Source organism: Sebastes fasciatus, chromosome 6 (genome assembly GCF_043250625.1).
Source record: "Sebastes fasciatus isolate fSebFas1 chromosome 6, fSebFas1.pri, whole genome shotgun sequence".
NCBI classification, from domain to species: Eukaryota; Metazoa; Chordata; class Actinopteri; order Perciformes; family Sebastidae; genus Sebastes; species Sebastes fasciatus.
In genome coordinates this window covers 22,384,611-22,407,112 of record NC_133800.1, presented here as the reverse complement: position 1 = coordinate 22,407,112, position 22,502 = coordinate 22,384,611, and the positions used below count along the sequence as shown (strand labels likewise).

The window sequence follows — 22,502 nt, the reverse complement described above, 5'->3', positions numbered from 1 at the left end:
CTTTCGCTCTTGAATAAGAGAGAGGTGGGCAGAAGTCAACCTGCTTCTCTCAGCTGTGGAGCTGTGGCTGTCCCCGCTGTGCGTCCATTTTATTTATTTTTTTTGTTCTGTTATTAGTCCAACTGTTGCACTCAGTCAGTGTTCTTAGGCACATGGCTGTGCCAGAACTGCCCACACTGTGGTGTGGAGGTTTGGAGCTCTCAGCTTTTGAGCTGAACTGAAAGAGCTCTCTCACAGAGTAGGTGTTGGCAGGATGCTTTGTTTCTTTCTGTGAATGTCATGAGAGGTATGGATAATGAGAAAACTGAAGCACAGTGATGGCATGATTTATCCGGGTGCCAACTTCATGCCTGAACGCAGATTTGGGCATTTTCAGATAGATGATGTGCTTAACCTTTTCTTCAGACGCGACACAAATCTGAAAATCAGTAGTGACAGTTACAATGTGTTTTCCCTTAAAACACCACTTCACAGGCCGGGCAGCTAAAAGGTCTTGTTTAAACTCAAGTGCTGCTAATGTCCTTGTTTGGCATAATGCTCTATGGATGTGCTTCAGGGCGTTAGTTTTGCCGGATCGCATCAGTAGAACTGTAAGTTTGAACTTGGAGACATTCATTGTAGCTGAAGCCTGAGTCCATTTATTGTCTCGGTTGGTATTTAGCTTAATGTCGGTCAAAGTTAAATCAGACATGATGGGGTCAAAGTAAATGTGGCCACGCTACAAGCCTAATTAATTTTATTTGGATAAGTTTGGATAAGAGTTTAAAGAGTTGCCTGAAATATGAAGACATTTCCAAATGATGATGATTTAAATTATCTTAAAAATTGCTCTGTAAATGAGTTGTTTTTTAATGATAAATGGAGAAGAATTGTTATATCAGCTACCAAGTTAAGATTGCAATCAGTCTGATGAGTCAAATGTTCACATTTATCTTCAATGTGCAATGCGCCTTGTGTTCAGTAGCTTATTCGCCACCTACTGTAGCCGTTCATAGCAGGTTTTTCTCACTTTTCACAATCGTTGGCTCAATTGATGCTGAAATATTAGTCCACTACGGCTTAGTGGCTTTAAAAAGCTGCAGGGTCATTCTCCTTGAGATACATCCAGATAAGCATGTGTTGCTGCACCAGACGAAGATTTTAAAAAAATGACATTACAGAGCAAAAGATTTCAATACGACGGCTATGAACTCACATATTTACTACATTGTGTCTATGTTTCTTTGTTTTCATATCTGATTAACCTGCCAATTCATTTCTTGATTAATCGATTCATTGTTTTGCCTACAAAATATCAGAGAATAGTTAAAAATTTCACAATTTCCTAAAGCGCAGGTTGCCATCTTTACACCGCTTGTTTTACGAAAGATGAAGAAATGCAGTAAATTCTTGCATTTGAGATGCTGGAACTTGATAATGGTTGGTATTTTTGCTTGACAAATTACTTAAACATGTACTTGGTTATCAAAATAGTTGCAGATTAATTTTGTGTCGATCAAATAATCAATCAACTAATCGTTTCAGCTCTATTTTCTTGCACTAACTGCAATTACGTTTCTCTCATTTCAGTCATTTACTGCGTTCCATCTCAGACTAAAGAATATAATGTTGTTGTCATCTGACTAATAATGGTAGATGTTTTACTGTGAAATAATTCAACAAAATGAAACATAATACATACTTACTGTATAATGAAAAAAACTGTCATTTACATTTTTTTCTCTGTGCAGCGAAGAAGGTTTTAGCAATTATTTACCAAACCTTAGAAGTAGAAGAGATCATTTATTCTATATATACTGTATAAATATATATATATATATATATATATATATATATGTATATATAGAACATACAATTATAGTTTGCAGGAAATGTGTCTGCTGCAAACTAGACAATATAACAAGCTGTTAACAAGAGTGTGACAGCACACAGTGATGACTCGCTGTTGCAGAGAACATACCGTATATCCCCGTCCTATAGGTGCTGTACCATAATGATTTAGCTATGATGTTTTTCTGTAAATATGTCCACTTATTAGGACACCTCATGAAATGAAATTGCGTGTTTTGCTTTATCCCTTCTCGTATTCAAACTGACAGGTATTTGACCTCTTGCACTTGGACTGAATGTGTGGCAGGTGTTAAAATCATACACTGAGGCTGTCCATACAAAATGTTGTTGAACGCAGCACAGCAGCTCCACACAGACGAGCACTTCAAACAAACTATGAGTGGTTGCTTCTTTTCATATCACAGAGAATAGGAGAAATTGATTGGAACTGGGAGGCTTAGGACTGGATTTTCCTCAACCATAATATTTTTTCTTTAACAACTGCAGCTTAAATTTAGATTTTTTTTTCTGGCTTTGTTTTTTATTTCTTTGTCCAAATCCTATCGAGTGGTGCTTCAGGTTTTTCCTTGAGTAAAAAGTTGATATTGTTGTGGGGAGGGAGAAAGGACTTTTTTCATGTGTGCAGGAATGTAGATTTCTTCCCCCCGTGAAATCCTAATTGTGCCTTGGAGGGCTGGTAGGGTATCTCTGCTCGGCTCAGCTCAACAGGATTTGTGTCTGTGTATGTTAGAGTATGTCTCTTAGCTTGAATGCGGATATAACCCTTTCATTGCACAAGCTGCTGATTTTTCAAATTTGCCGATAGGCTGATCCTGTGCAGCCGTAGCTTTTTTGTAGAAAACATTGAAAGTTTTTGTTTAGGAAGCTGCCATATTTAATTTTCTTTACCTGAAATATTTGATATTTGTTAAGAGTTAATGCAGATAACAAGTGGACCTCTTTCTGTGGATCAACCTACGTATGAAAATTAAGCTCCTGAGAGCAGGTCTTGTCAATAGTGTACGGTCAGGTTGAGGATATATCTCGGGTCAGAACTACATCTGTCCCGTGTGCTTCTTGAATTATTGCTGTGCATTTATCTATGCAAATCCAGGATAAGATCCTATCTGCCTGCAGCGACATATCCCCCTGGATTTGGTCTATGTGAGTTAGGCAGGTTATGGTTGACAGTCAAAAAGGAATTGCAGCAACATATATGCGAAGATTATTGCTGTAGTCATTAATTGTTGCTTGAAAGGGGATTAGGATTACCAGCCCTATAGAGCACTCTAACACCTGTCCTTCCTCACATCTAACAATGTGACTTTGGTTTTCCTTATTTCAGTATCAGTTCAAGTTGGCAAAATAAAAAATAAAAAAAGGCTGATTTATTCAAATGAATCATCAACGCTGGAAATGATTCAATATGTGCCACATTCAGATGGGTGATATATTATTCCCTTGGGGAGAGGCAAAGATGGAGCTGTGGAGCTGTTTTATTTGTGCTGTCTTTATCAGTGTGTCAGGCAGAGAGGCTGAGCTTGTTCTCTATGAATGGACGAGCCCTTGAACCATAAACCTGTACCTCCTCTGATAACAGTTTTTGCATTGTGATATAAGTGCCATTCTCTGTGATGTCCTCTCTTGACAGCGCTAAATATATCAACATACACAAAATGATCTGTCAGACGAATTATTTTATTTCAACCAGTTCTCCAAAACTAAGGATTTTCAGTGCTGCGTGTGTGCACAGTGTGTGTGTGTGTGTTTTTTAGGACATATTGTGGATTTTGTTAAGGATTCAAATCAAAGCGCAGCATTGTGGTTGCATTTCTCCAAGCTTTGCTATTCATGCTCTTGATGTTTTGCCTGTAGGTGAACATCTTTACTGTTCTTTTTTGTCTTCCATACTGATACCGCTGTGTATCGTTTCATGCTATTTCTGCTGCCGGGACCTCAGACTGCTCTGACGTCTGAGGTTTGCCACATCTTCTAAGGTGATAAGAGTGCTCCCTGAATTACTCAGAGCCCGTGTGATGACATGGCCCTGATTGTCAGACGGGTGGGCTGGTGACACTGGAACACAGACGGTGCTTGTCTGTTTGAAATATTCTGTTTCAAGCTTCCAAGCCCTGGGCAGTCCTCTCTCCCAGTCTCCCAACACCCAGCTTCGCCCACTGAAACAAGACTCTTCCATACTGGAAAATCTGGCCCCGTCAACTGGCAGTCTTGACTAGGTTCAGCCCACACGCCAAGCACCCCCCCACCGCAAATTCCACCCCTTAATAGGCACTAGAGTTTGCCACCCCATGTAGATGCCTTTTGGTCGCCATCCATGGATGGCGTCAATAGCATCTTCCTACACAACAGTGGCTGAACGGAGGGCACAAGAAAATGTGGGAATAATTTACACTTTCTCACTGTACTACCATCAGAAACCATAATTAATCATGATAGAAAAAATGTGGAAGCCATCTTGGCTGGTGAGACACACAGTGCCTGTGAACAGGCCTGACACCTTTAACAGCTCTGATGGCCAAATAGGAATGAGTGTCAGAGTGCTTACAACTAAGCTCCCGTCATGGCAGCATGTATCCCATCGTCTTCAGAATTGTGTCTGCTGCATGAAGTGTAACTGTATGTGAGCCTTTCATACATTATATTATAGACAGTTCATAAAAATGTGTCAGGAAATGTCAAACTAGATGCAACAATAGCAGCTATTCTCCTATTAAAATAAACAAGACTGATCATTTAGCTCAAGCTTTCACTCTCCTCACTCCAAATAAAAAACAAAAAGGTTTCCACATGAATGAAATAGCTGCCAAAATAAAATGTAATGACCCAGATAATTTAAGTTAATTTGTAGAACACATGTTAAATATGAGCTTTACAGCTTTGAAATCGCGTGTTTTCAGTTGCACATACAGTCCACTAACCAAAACATCCACTAATCCCGACGGATCCTTATTATTTTCCTCTTTTTATTTCCAAAATTCCCTTCAGTACTTTTAGAATCAAAATAGTTGATTTAGATCCCAAAATCCTGGTGAAGTAATTAGAACGTGCTCACCATTAACTTTTATAGGCTACACTTGGTGGTAAAATAGCACATCTATGACTCTCGGTGTTTGACACGCTTGACAGACTAATTATGGATATGAGTCCAGTGCTGTAATTTGCCCTGTTTGACTGTGTTGTGTTCCCAGCAGCCAAACTACACGACTAAAATATTTCCCTCTTGCCTCATTTAGCCCGGCTGCATGCTATACTTCAGAGTACCTGCTAGTGGTAGTTACTGTGTTTGAGCATGTGCATTTGCAGAATTTGCTTTCATGGCAGTGAGTAGGTGTATGTGTGTAAAGCCACCACTAGAAAGTGTTGAAAGCCTCAGCTAGCAAGATCGCATCCAGGGTGACTAATAAGCTTAACATGAGCACGGCTGTGTTCGCAAGCATGGCGCGGTGAAAGAGGTCTTCAGTGTTGAGAGAAATGCAGAAATGGTTCCCTAGGCTGCTACTAATTCCTTCACCCCCCTCAAGCTTCAATCAGACTGTGAACCATCTTACTGTTAGCTATGGCTCCATAGCAGCTCCAAACTGCACCACGAAAGTACTAGGCTTTGCAAACAGAGTTCAGGACAGACTGCATTCAAACATGTCTAGAGTTTAATCAGAGAGCTGTTTATTTAGGGGTTTTATTGGCCAAAATGAATGGCTATTTAAAGAATGTGCAAAAGACACACACAGACTGAGAACCTTTATATTGAATGTGCAGAATCCATAGGCTATAAAACATATTGCCTTGTCTTACCTTCATGTGGTAATTTGATTAAAATGCAGCATTGTAAATCCACGTTTTTATGTTCAAACCAAAAAGGTGATTATGTAATTATGTAAACTTGTGTTTCATATTCCGCTGTGGTTCCACTTGAACCGCTGCCTCCTCATGCCGTAGCTCACTCTTCTGTTTGGCTACCTAGCGGGGATCTAGTAGCTGTGTTGTCTTTGGACCTAGAATATGCGTTTGTATCCACATGTGACTTTTCCTTTGACCATGTGGCTCCTCCAAGTGTGGATTTATAAGCCACTTCACACTCCACTCCTGTGTGGGAGGGAGGCTGAGTTAAAAATAGGCAGGTTTGGAGGTAGTGAGCAGCCCGCACTGTGTGAGGCGCTTAAGAACACAGTGAGGAGTATTGGCATTCTCTTTGCATATCATTTATATGTGTCAATAATCAATCTGAGTGTTAAACCAGTAACTGTAGTTGTTACTGGCTCTTGTGAAATTCCCCCGAATCATCTTGTATAATAGTGTCAGAAGCATCAATAGCACTCAAGTTGCACCAAAGTGGCAAAAAGATTATGTGTTATGGAGTTTAATAATAAGACATCAAGCGGCTTCACTTACAAAACATCACCTTTGGCTCGTTGACCTTATGTGCATGTGTTTGTGTGTGAATGTACAGTGCGTGTCCATGTATCTACATTTCTTTCATATACCGTCTTAGAGGGGCATTCCAGCTATTTAGTATTGCACTTTTCATGAAGTTGGGGGAGAGACAGTTTTTTTGTGTCAAAATTGAAGCAGAGGAGGCTGACATATCCTGACTTTTAGTCCCTAGTCAACTCTGTCTTCTAGAAATTCCTAGAAAATGCTGCCTGGATTATGTTTAATGATGTTTTTTTACCACTTAATGAAGTGCTATATTTTTGTATCGCACACAAGTCTCAAGGAGGTGGTTGAGGGTGATGATGAACCTACAAAGTGCAGGACCGTGACACTGGAGACTGCGGTTTTGTATCCTGAGTACCTATGTGGTTAGGTTTAGGCAACAAAACACTTTGACCAAGGTTAGCTTAGTGAAAGTTTCAGATAAATGTTGAGGAAGTAGGGCTGCAACTAACGATTATTTTTATTGTTCAAACCCCCGCGACAACGTAATTGGGGGTATATAGCTCTCCGCGTGTCTGTCCGTCCTTCCATCTGTTCGCGTGTCACAGAGTGTCCGGAGTAGAACTCGGAAACTATTTAACTTAGGAACTTCAAATTAGGTATGATGGTTGACAGTTGTGCCTTTTGGGGGTTAGAAGTCCAGGGCACCCTGGACTTGAGGAAGGTGAGCTAATAACAAGCTACATTGTGCTCAATAGACTTATTCCCTTAGTTCCTAAAGAGCAAAACCTTTGGTTCTACTTCAGTAGGGGTCAAACGGTGAGCGGGGGTATGTGAGCCATGCTCACTTTTGCCTTTTTGATTAATCTGTATATTATTTTCTCAATTAATGGATTAGTTGTTTGGTCTATTACATGTCAGAAAATGGTGAAAAATGTTGATCAGTGCTTCCCAAAGCCCAAGATGATGTCCTTAAATGTCTTGTTTTGTCCACAGCTCAAAGATTTTCAGTTTACTGTCATAGAGGAGTAAAGGAACCAGAAAAATATTCACATGTAAGAAGCTGGAATCAGAGAATTTAGACTTTTTTTCTTAAAGAAAATACTCGAACCAATTAATCTTTTATCAAAATAGTCGGTGATTAATTTAATAGTTGACAACTAATCGATTAATCGTTGCAGCTCTATGAGGAATTAAATATGTTCAATATTTAACCAAAACCTTGAACTTGCCCTAAATTTAACCAAGTGCTTTGTGTGCCTAAACATAACCTTAAAAGTACCCAGTGGATTTTATAACCACATCCCTGTTTTGTTTGTATCGTGCACACGCACATGGATGCTGGATTTACATCCTGCCGTTGGTTTCACGCTTGTCCGATGATTGACAGTTTCTGGTGATAATGGTCCAACTACAAAGGCAGTGAAGAAGAACAATGCCAGCGAGGAACAGTGGATGTCAACAGTGCACAATTTTAAATATATATATTAAAAAAAAAATTGGCTTTGCAAATGTTTTATGAAGTAGGCATGCGTTCAAAGTGTTTGTTAGACCTTAAGGATACACACAAAGTGTTTTGGCGAGACACAGTGTATGTAAATATAACTTTTGTTTGTTTACAAGAAAACTCCACAGGGCACCTTTTAAAAAAACAATAATCATGCTTTAGTTGGTACAAGCAGATGTTGTATTTCAAGAGCAGATATTGTAGAGAGCACGACTGAAAAAATGTTGTCTGTATACAAACACATCGGATACTACACTTCCCATAATGCAACTCAACATCTTTCCCTCAACTGGACTGTAAAAACCTATGTCTTTCAAACTCGACACTCCCCAGTTTGCTTTGTCAAAAAAAAGGCCCGAGCTGAGATTACTCAAGTGATTTCACTTTATCAAACTTTAGAAAGCTCCCTCCAAAGACACAGAAGATGTAATGTAAGGTATAATGTACAGCGAGCCGGTCATTATTGTGAAAGAAACTCCGACGCGAAGCGGCCATGTGTATATTTTATACATGTATAAAATTCCGACCTGCTGTCCGCCTTTTAAAACTGCGGATCACGCAACAGTTCTAGTTATCAAAGCTGACATTTGTATTCGTCTCTCCATAACAAGACCTTGTTTAACACTACAATAATAAGATATAGTTTCACAAGATTCCACGAAATTCACAGTTTTTCCCTCAGTGGCAGATTATCGATCTGCTCTTTATGACTGCCTACTGTATGAAGGAGGTTTTATAATTGCTGCTTGCAGTGAGGAACAATGAGGTTTCAAAGCTTCTGCAGATGAGAGGTGGGGGGCGACTATTATTAATGACCAACGAGGACCTCCTCACCTGTAAGGATGGTGACCTCTAGGTGAGTGCCGCAGCCCCCCTTCTATTTCCATCTCATTTTTGGGTCTACGGCCCCCCGCTCTCTGGTCAGGATTCAATTACTGCTGTCTGGCTGACCCTTGACCTCCCCTCCAACAGGATGAACCTCCTCTTCTGACCCTGACTGTGGTACCACTGTTAACTTCCCCATCACTTGCTCTTCTGCCCCCGATCCTGCCTCCGAAATGAGACCTTATTACTCGTCTTTTAGTATAAAAGTCCACGCAGCTTTGCTCTATGAATTCACTTGATACTAGATTATATATTCAGTTTTATTTCAAATCTTTTTAAATACTGTTTGGCTGCAAAAAACAATAAAATTGTAGTTGAGATTAATGTTCTTCTTCGTCTGAAGAATTTACTTCCACAGTCGAGTTTTAGTTTCTATTTTTCTGTATTTACAGATCGATCTTTCAACCTTGTTCTAAGCTGCAGTCGATGGTTGTTAAGCCATCGCCGTGTCTTAATCACAACACAGATACCTGTTAATTACCAAACGAGTTCAAGTATTTTTGCTACTTAAACAGGGATTTGAGATCGATGCGTTGCTTTGCCCCGGGTCGAGCGGTGAGCGCCGTTGACCACTTAATGAAACGTTGTGGGTTCTGCGCGCAGAGGCTGAAGGAGATGAAGAACGGGGAGGATAAAGCAATGGGTATATTAATAGGCAGCTGCACGGATGACACTGTTTTGGTATTGGGTCAGGGATAAAGCATGAACTTCTAAACTCACAGAGGGGCCTCTCTCCTCCTTCCCTCCCTCCCTCTCGCTAACTCACTCTCGCCCTTCGTGGTGTCATCAGTTAGCCGAGCTGGGCTTGATAGCCCAGGCAGCTCTACGAGAGCAGCGATTAGACATCTCTCTGATTCTCATCCCCAGCAGAGTTCACTCAAAGGTAAGCCAGTAGTTTACATCCTCAGAGACACTGGTATTCCTCTGCCTTTGTTCTTCGCCGTCTTCTGTCTTGCAAATAGTGTATCTGCTCGATGCTATTGGCCATGGAGTGGGAGTTTCATGTCATCTCTTGAAAATACAACAATATAAAAATGTATTTAATAGAAACTACACCTGCATTTCTATGATATATATGAAGAGGTTTTGAGTGACTCCCCCCTCAAACTCTATAGATGTCACTGAAGAGAGCAGCGCCCTTTACCCTTTCCTCCCTGCCACCAACCAGTAGCCGTGACAGAGACGCCCAGTCAGCTGCAGGGTTTATTCCAGCCACCTGGCGTCTGAGGTGTGGTCCCATTGGGCCATTTTGCCGTGATCACAGCAAGCAGTGGGAGGTTAATCCCAAGAGAATGCAGGCTCAATCTCCCCCCACCTCCTGCCTACACCCAGGAGCCTCCTGTATAATGGCCCGATGGAGCTCTGTGGTCTGCGGCTGACACCTACCCAGATTTCACTTCTGCTTTGAGCTCTCAGATTATTCTGACATTTTCAAAGTCCTTTAGATGCCATTACAGAGCATAGCAGAGTGGGCAGCTGACCTCTCATCTCTTTTAAAATTATGTAAATTAACTAGATAAAAAAAAGGTTAAACACAGGAACATTAAAACAATTGGACTTCTTTACTACAGTAATAGCTTTGCGTGTCCTCCAAAATATAGAAAATGAACATCAGTGAGAGATTTGAGTAGCTGCAGTGTTAAAACAAATCTAAATTTCAAATCATCACCAAGGCTCAAATGTTAGGTTCCCTCATTAGTATTAGTGGCTAACATATTTTTGGAAAATGTGTTCCTTCCAGTGTCCAGCCATGAGAATTAGCCCCGTTAAAACATGTTTTGATATACATTTAGTTTGCTCGAGCCATGATACATTTATTTCAGATGGCAGAAATATGCATCTGTTTTTCCCTGGAGCCTTTCACACATATCTGTGCGTAATTAATGTGGATTTTGACAGATGGAGAGAAAAGTGTTCTCGTAAGAGGGAAGGGTACATGCCACAATGTGTGAAGTGCAAGCATGGAGGGAGCCTCTTGTATCATTTGCAGCCCGTGCCAGCTGGACCAGCCAGATTCTTACAGGTAGCACAAAATATGTGCAGAAATCATTGAAATTCGGTAGCCCATCATAAATAGGCCATGTGTTTGTTGTTACAGTTGGAAATGAATGTGAAATGTTCTTAATGCTGATCTAAATTTGGCTTTTAGGGGGAAAAAAAATAAGCCAGTCCCATACAGTGTATCTCCATCCATGGTAACTTTCGTGAAATAACCGATAAAGTGCTATTTCTTTCAATGATAATTGTGACTGGAGGTCATTTTTAATTTAAATGCTTAAATTGCCTTTTAGTGTGTGTGTGTGTGTGTGTGTGTGTGCATGTGTGTGTGTGAGTGCTGTTGTTTGAAACCATGCTATTTCTGAATGCATCAGGGTCTGACTTAAATATTAGTGTAACTACATTATCACAGTGTTTTTTTGCCTGGTAGCAAATATGTACAAATGAGGATTACAACTCTTGAGAAGGCAACAGGTCATGGTTGGTAAGCTGCCCGGGGGGGTCACTGATATAGAGTCACTTTTGACAGGCTGTGGAGGAGGCTCTATTGTTGCTGGTGTGTCTGGATGTTACCTGCAGGCACTATCGCTGAGACTACAGTATTATCCTATTATTAGGCTTAGTTGTTTACGCTTATTACTGCTTGTCAGGTAGGCAGAGAATCCTTCTGAAAAATGAGCATCTGCAGAAAAATACATGACTACTTCTTTATCTCATTCAAGTACATCGGCTTACGATAATTTTCAGAGGCCTTTTAAGAACGTCTTGATAGGACACAACAAACAGAAATTTAAGGTTTATGTTTACATGCGAGCATTTGGTTCTATGAAATGTCTCACTGACTGCGCCACAGAAAGCGTTGTTTGGCAGTCAGTGTAAGAATGTAAGAAACGCTGCATCTGTTTTATATGCATTAAAGCTGATATCATTATGGTCTTGCTTCAGTTGAAAGTACATGTACAGTAAGAGGACATTGTGGATTTGAAACAGTCTCGATTTAATGTCTCTGTTTGTAGAGGAAGTGAACAAAATAAAAAAAGCCCATCATATGGTCTGGCAGATTTTGGGCACAGGACCAGAGATGACAAATGTGCTCTCGCAATAATTCAATCTGCTCTCATAATTCTCTAACTTTTAGGGACAGACAGAATGAAATTTTTCCGGCAGTTAAGCCGCCAAGTCAACGTCCAATAACTGTGATCAAGTGTTAGTTAAGATGCTTTTTCTCTCACTTTATCTATTGACAGATTGAGGGGTACAAAGATACTGGGTAAGTGGCAGAAAGTTACTGTGAATATGCTAACGAGACGATTTGGTATCGGATCCAAAATGTTGTCATTTTACTGATGTCACAGTAATGATATGAAGTTTAAGGAATAACAGAGAAGAGACGGAGCTGTACTTTTGCTATAATAAGAGTGGTGATTAGCGTAGCTACAGAACATATTCTCTCGTGAATTGCTGCCTTTTTATAACAGTTTTATTTCATGCCTTTTTCAGCAATATTGTCTCATGTAATATATTTTTTTTCCTAAGCAACATTTTAGCCTTGACAGCTGAAGTAAGATAGTGTTAAGATTATGTGTCAAACCAACAAAAGGCAAACCCAACCTTCTGGTATGAACTGTGTTTGTCAGCTTTGTGTACACACAAATCAAGCAACTATGTAAAAAACAAACCACATTTTTTATGAATAGAGTAAAATTATGAATAAATAAAAAATTTAAAATGTTTTAAGGTATAATAAGTTAAAGCTAAGAAAGAAAAATGAAGCATCTGTTTGAAGTATTTAAACTGAGTGTTGTTAGCTGCAGAGATGGCAGTCAAGCCTTGGGCAATGTGATGCACAAACAGCACATGGCTGCATTTAGAAAGAGAAAGGGATCAGGTAGCGCTGTTACTGGAACTGCCTCTGGGCCAATCTCAATGTGTGTGGTACTGTAGTAAAGCACTTTGTATTAAAAATAATAATATATATGAATCCTCTTCTGTTTGCAGAGAAAGCTGTATGTTCTGGTGATGGTTGATCCTGATGCTCCAAGCCGCGCCAAACCAACATCTGCTTACTGGAGGCACTGGCTGGTCGTGGATATACAGGTACAGTAAGTCTGCGATAACCTCTGCTCTCACTTAAAAAAACAGCTTCGTGTAATTTTTGGTGATGGTGACACGGGACAGCATTCGTTATTGGATTAGGAGCTCATATGGTACAAATTCGTGAAGTAGCGTTTGGATTTTTTTTTCTTGAAAATTGTGCATTTTCATAATCTCGGGGTCTCACTTGGCACCTCTCGTGTTTACATCTGCACTGGGGCCGATCGCAAGGCTGAAAAATTATGAATGGTTTTTAAGCCTAACTTGGTGAAAAAAAGGATGCCAAGTTCAAAAAATGTTAATTTTTCATATCATGTATCTTGTGCAATAAATGCCTGTGACAAAAGTGTGGGAGTAAGTCTTTCTAAATGGCTGTGAAAGTTTGCAAGGGCCTGTCAGCAGCAATTTCCCTCTGCTGCAGAGAGAGCCTGGGACGTGTCAATGCAGGCGTGTGAGACTGAGATTGAGGAGAGCAGCATGCGAGGCGCACACTCTTTCTCCCATAGAGCTCCAGTCCCTCAGCTCCCCCTCCAGTGGAGAGATCTTGGCAGAGTGTCCTCCCTTCATCTGTTCCCCCAGGCAGAGCAGCTCCCCCAATGATCCACACTTCTCCATATTTTACACCCCCGAAATGGGCACCGCTCCGATCCCCTTATTTCTCTTCATATTTCACTCCTTTTTATCCGTTCGTTTGTGTGTTTTCACATTCTTGCATTCTAACGCCAAATGCGTGTTGAGTTGTTGATTGCCTCAAATATTTGGAGGTTTGCAGACATTTTATAATCCCGCGGGAACCGGGAGATCAACCCAGTAGATTAAGACTAGTGGTCTGAAAAACAAGCACACAAAGACGCTTCGGCGATGCATCACTGCTCCCGTTTCATTTCGTAAGGCGTAGTTGTACACTGAAGTAAATGCCACATTGATTCAAAGATCCAAATGTGATGTATCTGGGATATATGTTTTAGTAAAACCTTTCAACGGGTATGAATTCAGAATTTTGTGATTCAGCTCATCGGCGCTGCGCTTTAGAGATGATTTATGCAACCGCGTTCCTGCTTGCCTGTAAGGATATTTACCTCATATCACTCGCATAAATCAATGATATACAAAAAAACAAGTAATTTCCACTTATAAAATTGCATTAGGCATCACCTTTGCTTCTTATTTTTAAACCCATAAAGCCCGCCTGGCCGCGTGACCAGCTGTGAATAAACAAATGTCTTTCAAGTGCTCAGATGGACCACATTCTCTTCAGCAATTCAATTTCCTGTCACTTGTGTGGGTGTTGACCTGCGTTGCCCATGTAGGGATTGGCCAATGTGACGGGATGTTTTTCTGATTGTGACTGGTGGTTGGTCAGAAGGGTTAATGAGCCTTTTGAGTGATGCCAACCTGTAGTGGGAGGTGTTTAATTGACCAGGGTGGCTAGGTGACATCACACAACCTCAGTTTTGTTTTTTCAAGTGTCGATGTGAATGTGTCGGATTTTGTTTCAGGGCAGTTGTGGTTTTGACGGCAATGTAGGTCAATTTATGAATTAATGCATTTATATAATTCAACACAAAAAGACTAAACTAGTGCAAATATGATAAACACTTAATTTGTTCTCTGTAGTTGTGTTTCTTCTGTATATAAAGTGAGGAGAGGGAAGTACTGTACAATAACATGTTTGACATTTAAATCGCTATTTCTGGCAACGTGTTTGATGGTAGATTATTTGTAAAGCAAAGCAGTTTCTTGAGCGGAAGTCAAGGGTCATGCTTTCAAACGGATCAGTGTTTTGATCCTCGCTCATCAAACGGCACAAGCTGCAGCAGCCATATTCTTTTTATATATATATTCATTAGTCCAAGGTCACGCAGTCTTTGCCCTAGTTTGTAGATGTTTCCATAATTAGTGTGTATTCTTTATCCGCAGCCACAGCTAAGAAGGTAAAAGATTTCCTTAATTCAGCCGAGAGTGAAGCGAGGTCAGGCCGGACCGAGCAACGCGGCGTCGTAGATTTACACTGATTCTTCAGCCGAGGTCTCATTAGAGAAGCGATGGCAACAGAACAAGGACACACTGGACTACCCCGTTTATTATAGACTCATCACTCACCTTCCGCTTTGAGCTGAATTATTTAGCTAGCTCTTCACTCATCAAAACATGTGCTGAGGATCTCCTCACGCACAAGTCGGCCATGCCAAAACCCTCTTTAACCACAGAGAGAGGTGTTTGAGTGTTGTTGCCACACATACTTAGTATTCATCCACAACTACAGTGTGGAGCCTTATGTGAAGCAGAATTTAGCATTAGCTAACAGGAAGGTTTGTTGGTCTTCCTGAAGAGAAAAGGCTTTGTTTGTTACACTTGCAACACTTTTCTAAAAATGTCCTTAATTTCTGATGAGTTCTTCTGGATGGATGGTCTCATCTACATTTTGACTAAAAATGTACATTTTGGTTTTGTAAACCAGAAATGTTTCACCACTGCAACATATCTTGTTGGTATCTTATAAGTCTTGTGCGGGCTGGGCACTTGCAGGTGCATGGTACAATCAATAGCATAACTAACTTTCTAACTATATCTGTGTACTTAAAGGAGCAGTGTGTAGGATCTGGTGGTATCTAGCAGTGAGGTTGCAGATTGCAACCAACTGAAGCCTCTCCTGTGTGCCAAGCATGTAGGAGAGCTACGGTGGCTGACGCAAAAATGAGAATGTGTCCCTCTCTAGAGCCAGTTGTTGTAAGAATCGCGTAGGTCATTTGGAGCAGGAACAGTGCGTAGAGAGTGTGTGTGTACGTGGGAAGTGAGTGGTGAAGCAAGAGAGAGAGAGAGGGACGGCGACAGGAGCGAGTAACATAATGGACTCCAACCCAAGCAGGAAAAAAAACAGTGGTTGTTTTGTCCGCTACTGTAGAAACATGGCGGTGCAACATGGCAGACTCCGTGAAGAGGACACGCTCCCTATGTAGATATGAACGTCTCATTCTAAGCCAACAAAAACACAATCATTTGTATTTTCAGGTGATTAAACACTAAAGAAAACATACTTATTTTCTGCCAATAGATCCCCCTAAATGTTACACACATGTATGCATCAATACACATTTACAAATATGCACAATAACCGCCCAACTAGACGTGTAAAACAATCACATTTTAACGTTTATGTTTGGTGTCAAATCTTTTATTTACCTGGCTGTATTATTTATCACATCATTGCTTTCGACTGCCAAGAGCAATTTACTCCAGCAGTTAAGTGTAAACTGTGTGGCGAGGTGTCTCGTCTTCTCCAACCAGCTGTCCGCTTTTTTTTTTTAGAACTCACATTATTAGTGCATTTTCATCGCAACTGCCCATTTTCTGTGACCCCTCGAGCTACAGAAACCGTCATTTAGAGTCTTCTGCAACACACTGTGTTTTACATCAATTATGGACAATTACTAAAATAAGCATCAACAGATTGTTGTCTAGCTCTGGAAGTCAAATTCCAGATTGTGAGCCTCTCCCTCCCTCTCTCTGCTCTCCCAGAGTCTAAATCAATGCAGATGTTCCGGTTTGGTCTCGCAGCGATAATTACTGTAACAAGCAAATCATTAGTATCCGAATAGAGGCAGCTTATATAAATACAGCACTGGGTCTTACTTTAACTTGTTAATACTTATTCTCTCATTATAGTTTTGGCGGTCTGTGAGTGTCGACATGATGCAATATGAACTTGCAAAAGAGTGCCCCGGCTAAAGCTCTTTCCTGCTCTGAGAAAAGCCAAGGTGTTCATTATCGCTGTAAAATCCCATTTTAAATAGCGATGTATATAGCCTTCGGTTTTTATGGATTTTTTCGTACTTTTTTTATGATGTATGAAGTTTCTCTTCTGAGGGTTTATCTCCATGAAAGTTTCTGTGCCTCGAGTTATTTTATTTGTAAAATGATTCTATTAAAAAATAATTTACACAGTATGTATATATCCACCAGAAGCAAAAGCAATAAGGCGATCAGCTTTGTTGTTGTTTGATTTGATCGGATAGCAGTTTTCTTACTGACAAGCATGAGATTCATTTTAAACAAGACCAGATTCAGGATCCATCTCGATCTGTTCAGGCTGTGGTCATTCAGTCAGTACACTTCAATAAGGTCTTTGGATTGGAAGCCGTCATGTGTTTGTTAACTTCCTGTCCCTGGCTAATTGAAGGCCAGTTGGACAGTTCGGTACACAGCATTCTGTGCTCATTATTATGGTGCATGAGGGATATGCATGCTTTAACATCCATCTCTGTTGTAGCAGCTCCCAAAGGGGAACAGAGCCTGTGTTCTGCTGCTGGTCAGGCAAATACAAACAGTGAAGTATTGTGACTGTATCAGACCAGCTGGCTTTGTGTTTGTGAATTCTGCGGCCTGCAGAGATCATCTGCTCCACACCTCAAGATGTCCTTTAACTGCAAACTATTAGGCGTGTAACCCCTTATTGCATTTCATTCAATGTTTTTCCATAACACTGGTCTTATTCTATCTCTTTGTTTTTATCAACCTCTCACCTCAACAGGCCCCCAAAAAATGTTTTTCCTACAAACAGTATTGTTTGCGTAGCTTTGATTATAATGAAAAAAATACCTTGTGTCAACCATTGTAATGATATGACTCTTTTTATTGGAATTTTATATTTTGGGGAACAACAATAGTTTGTGTCACAGAGGAATACTCTATATCAGGTTGTGGCTGCACAGACAATATTAATTAGTCTGGGTCTTTTCAGGAGATTTTTTTCATAAATTCAGTAATAAAAATATTAAGTAACACTTAATATTTTGCACAAAAAGTGCATCCAGTCCTCCAGTCAAGTATCTCACGTCCCCTTTGTCTCATTACAGAAACACTACAGTGACTAGAGTATTATGTCTTTATCTTGTTAAGTTACGGTTGATGTCAAGTTTTGCAAAAACGAAATGCAACGATGAATGCAAATGATAGTACTGACTGAGTGCTCAACCTCTGCAAAAGCCCTAAAGTTTGTTTTAGCAAAATACCTATCCAATATTGCAAATAAACATACACAATTGCATTGTTCTTTATCCTGTAATTATCCCTACTGTGGCATGTTGTGATTTAAGCGTTTCTTTTTTGACAGACAGCTGCCCCCATATGGAAGCCAAAAACAATTTCCCAAAGACCAGACGAACCATAGCTAGCTTCATTGCGAGAACAAAGAGCCATTGGTATTATTCATAATTAAACTCTTATTGTGTACTCCGCTGAATATTTCCATTCTTCTGCCTCTCTCCTGCTCACTCTCGTTTCCCCTCTCCGTACTTTGCACCTCGTGCTGGGAACATCTGTCTGGCGTCAGAGTGGAGCCTGGCTGTGCAGATTGGAGCAGGTAGAGGAGCACATTGTAGCCCAGCTAATGATGAGAGTGTCTGCCCTCTCTCTTGGAGGAGACGCAAGCTGCTGCTTCACGCTCGCTCACTCCACTCATACGCCCAGGGAAACAGATTTCCAAACATATGCAGTATGTTTTTAATCCAGTTGAGCACTTCATTTCCCAGCAAACACAAATAACCTTACGGGACATCCATATCTTATGACAAGGGGGTGGGCGCAAAGGAATTGAACAATTTTCCTTTTTAATGTGATTTTTTTTTTTTTTTTGCCTCCAAAGTTGCTAAACATGCTCATAACCCCGGTTAACAGTTTGCTTGTTTGTGGTTTCACAAACTTTTACACAGACGTGCCTCCTGGCTCCGAGTCATATGAAGCAACTTCATCTAAACTCCACTCGGCGCACCTGTTGTCATCCTTTGTTTAAACTTATACTGACAGCATAAACACATGTTCTTTGTGTAGAGTGCCTTAAATAATTTGAACAGATTGTTGTCAATGATATATATTTGAGAAGTAAGTAAACTAAGTACGTGATGGAGAGTTATGCCAGAACTTAAAGAAAATGTTTTAGTAAATTACCTGCAAAAAATACCTTGTATTTTGTATTGTGCATTTTATATTGCCGCTTGAATTAGTTTGACCCAGATGAAGTTTACAAGCGGGTCATTCATCTTTTTTCATAACTATCTGAAGCCTCCCTCGGTACAAGTCAACAATAGCCCTTAACATGGAGGCTCAGCTGGAGGTGCTTAACATTTAGAGCGGTGCTCATCCTGCTGTCAGCTACAGCCAGACAAATGTCAGAGGTGGTACTACATGGAGTTCAGCTTGTGGAAGTCATTCCCTCACTAAACCTCATCAGACTCTCAGCCACATTAGGATGCTGTCTTAGTTTGGCTTTTTTAGCTTAAAGGAACAACATTTTGGGGGATCTATTAGCAGGAATGGAATATAATATTGATTGTGTTTTCATTAGTGTATAATCACCTGAAACTAAGATTGGTTATGTTTTTGTTGGCTTAGAATGAGCCCTTCATATCTACATAGGGAGCGGGTCCTCTTCACGGAGTCTAAACGCACTAACCAAACACTGGCTTTAGCTTATTTTTGGAGGCTTTTTGCCTTCATTGGATACAGCTGAAGATAAACAGGAAAGGGAGGAGAGAGGGGACAACATGCAGCACAGGGCCGTGGGTCAGATTCGAACCCGGGCCACTGTAATGACTCCGCCTTAGTACATGATGGGGTGCCCGCTCTACCACTGCCTCTAGAGAGAGCCTTTCACGTTTTTACGTTACCTGAAGGCCGCCGTAGTTCTCCGATACGCTTGTGAAACTGTGATAAAGTGAGCCGCAAAGTGCAAAACCGTGGTACCACCAGCCGCCGTCTGACTTCTGTTGCTCGTAAAGTATTGCTGTTATGTTAAGGATGGCCTCTGAGCAAGGCGAAAGGCGTTACCACGGTTTTGTTCTTGGCGGGTCGCATTACCGCAGTCTTGAAAGAGAGGAGTGAGTGGAGGGGTACTCAGTTGGTTGCAATCTGCAACCATACCACTAGATGCCGCCAAAACCTACACACTGTACCTTTAAGCTTGGCTTGTTCTTTTTTTCTTTTCTTTTTTTAGCTTTTTGACCTTTTATAAGGTTGTCCACTGTCACGTGAGTTGTGTGTGAATGCGTGGATGTGTGTGCATGTGTGAAAGAGTTTAAAACAGGCTAATAGAACAGGTGATTAGTGGGGCCCACTTCATACCTGAACTTGCTGTCACTGTGGCCGTGTCCCTGTCGCTCTGCTACATCTGGACCCCCCCTGGTCTTTACTGTACAAACAGCCTGTAATAATATGATCGATCTTATCTTACTTTCAGCTTATTAACAAACAGGCTCTTCTTCAGTGTGGGCTGCTGCTCTCACTGTTCTCCGCCACCTAAAGGGAGAATTACATAAGAATCCTCCGCTCAATTGTCAGCTCCATCCCCCGTCCACATATAACAAACACACACACACACACACACACACACACACAGTACTGTAGCTGATAACCTACCAAGCCTTGCCATCTCTATAACAACTGACCTCCCTGCCGTGGTTGCCGTGGTGAGATGATTGAGGAGGTTTCACTGCATGAGGAACGTGAGCTGCTATGGTTTCCTATCAGAAGCCGTGAATGCTGTTTGGGCAGCGAGGAAATATCCATAAATTATTGTTTTCACGTGTCGCTTAATAGTTTTTCTAAGGAAACTAAATTCCTATTGATTTTACCACGTGAATTTAGAGAAATTCATTCTCCTACACATTTATTTTATTTAAGGAAGTAGGCCTACTGTGCGTCAGTGTGCTACATTAATTTGTACCCTGCACACCGTCCTGGATATATCACGATTAGTCTCCAGGAAAACAAGGACAACCTGGAAAGCCCCCTTTGATCCAGTCTGTCACACTATAGCCTAGTAGGGAAAAAAAAGAACAGATTGGACCTTCTCCATGCAAATGCAGTTTAAAACCAGTAGCTCTGCACACATAAAGGCGCTTCTTTTAATATGTGCCCCCTTTCTTCACACCCACGACCATTGTGTATAAAATCCTGTTTTTCCTGAAAAGATTTCTAGTCGCAGCCGCAGACAATGTTCCCCCACACAAGCTGTCGTCTTTGTCATATCCCCCCCCCTTCCTCCACTTCAGTCAGTAAAGCAGGATCTCTGGCAGTCGGCCCCGCGTGCAAATTCATGTGTTTCAGGGTACAGGTGGGGGGCTTGCCGGAGTCTGCCTACCTGTTCTCCTATAAACTGGTCAATTTTGACAGACAGGGACAAGGGGGGTGGGGGGGAAGCAGGCATGGCAACCAGAAGGGGGGGGGAGCGGGGCGGGTAAATGAACAAATGTCAGGGTTAGTGGGGGGTTGCTGGGGCCGCGGCTGTGGAAAACGCTTCCTCTTAGGGGTGTCTCTTGATAGGGTGCGGTGAAGGGGAGTGAGGCATGCTGATAAAAACAACTCACTAACAATTATGCTCACCTAAAATAGCCCTTACTTAAGTATATAGCATGCTTGCCAGTTAATTGTACACAAAAACAAAGACTTCACAAAAGACCTCCTGCAGCCAATGTATTTTCTTTTATTTTGGCATGATAATTAAGTGTGACAGCTATGAATGCAAAGTTGGCAGATATTATAGTGGCCTGTCTAACTCTACGTACTGATTAGGAGTGTTTGTATTCCAAAAGTTGCACCAAACTATAAAATTAGAAAACGGCAGAATAGGACAAAGAACTATATTGTATAATGAACAAATAATTAGAACTGGTATGGCATCTCAGATTCTGTATAATAAAATAAAGTGCACTCACACGCCAGAAACAGTGCAGCTGGAATCTACCATGATTTTTATAAAAATACTCTGGGCATCATTGTTACCAAAGCTTGGTGATGGAGGTTTGACAATTATATGTAGATGTGTGCTCAGTTTTATGAATATTAAATAATAATCGTTCCTATTTTTGCGAGTATTTTTCAATTCTTGACAATTACAAAAAGAGATGAGTCCATTCTCTGCAGATTACAGCCCGTATCTACTCCCAACCAAGCAGCATGGGATTTAATGACAGCGTTCCTAATATTCTCAGGAGATAATGCTTTTCATAATGGTGAGCAAAAAGCCACTATCAATACAATGCTTTCAGTAGAAGCCGGCGTGTTATCCGTGTTACACTTGAATAATTTGTGTACCATTGCTGCATTTCCTCTGAATTGTTCCCTGGATTTGTTCAACTTGTTCTTATTGATATGCTGTAGGACTAACAACCATAAAATCTACCAAGACCTCTGATCTGTACTATTGACCATTATCATAGCCAAGAGGTTTGTTACAATGTGGTATTTTTATGCTACACTTGGTGAGAAACCTGTTTACATTCCAGGGTGCTGTATAGTTCACTTCTCTCCGCAGCTCAGTCTGATTCCAAAGCACTGTATAGATTTCTTTCAGCTGATGAAATTAAAAAGACAGCAGTGTGTGTGTGGTGTGCCTTCCAGCAACGCGATTTGCCTGTGAGTTCACGATACGGGTTGAGAGGGGAGTTCCTTTGGGGGGGATTAAATAGCTCCCTCTCTTCCTTCCCTCCTCCCCTGCCCTCCATACTTGCAGAACACAAACAGCTTGCAGGGCTGTGCAGTATACTTGTACAACATGTTTGCCACAGTGCTGCTCACAGGTAACAATAAGCCAAGGTCAAAGGTTAAGAGGGATTGTGGAGTCGGATTCTTGTGTGTTCCTCTGGCAAACACTGCGCGCACAGGAAACAGTGCCCATAGTATCGCTGGGAGAAAGAAAGAGTGAGAGACGGAGAAAGCGAGTTGGCTCGGAAGAGAAGGGGTATCAAAAGGAACAAGACCAGGGCCGGTTTCATGAAGATATGTTGGCTGGTCTATA

General features: G+C 41.1%; 1 protein-coding gene across 1 annotated transcript in view; it reads left to right on the top strand.

The window, feature by feature from the left end:
* The window catches only part of pebp4 (phosphatidylethanolamine binding protein 4), a 52,871-nt gene that overhangs the window by 10,423 nt on the left and 19,946 nt on the right, over window positions 1-22,502 (top strand). Inside the window, exon 4 of the mRNA XM_074638476.1 lies at window positions 12,614-12,712. Within this exon, the coding sequence (XP_074494577.1) occupies window positions 12,614-12,712 (99 nt within the window). The remainder of the gene's footprint in view (window positions 1-12,613; window positions 12,713-22,502) is intronic.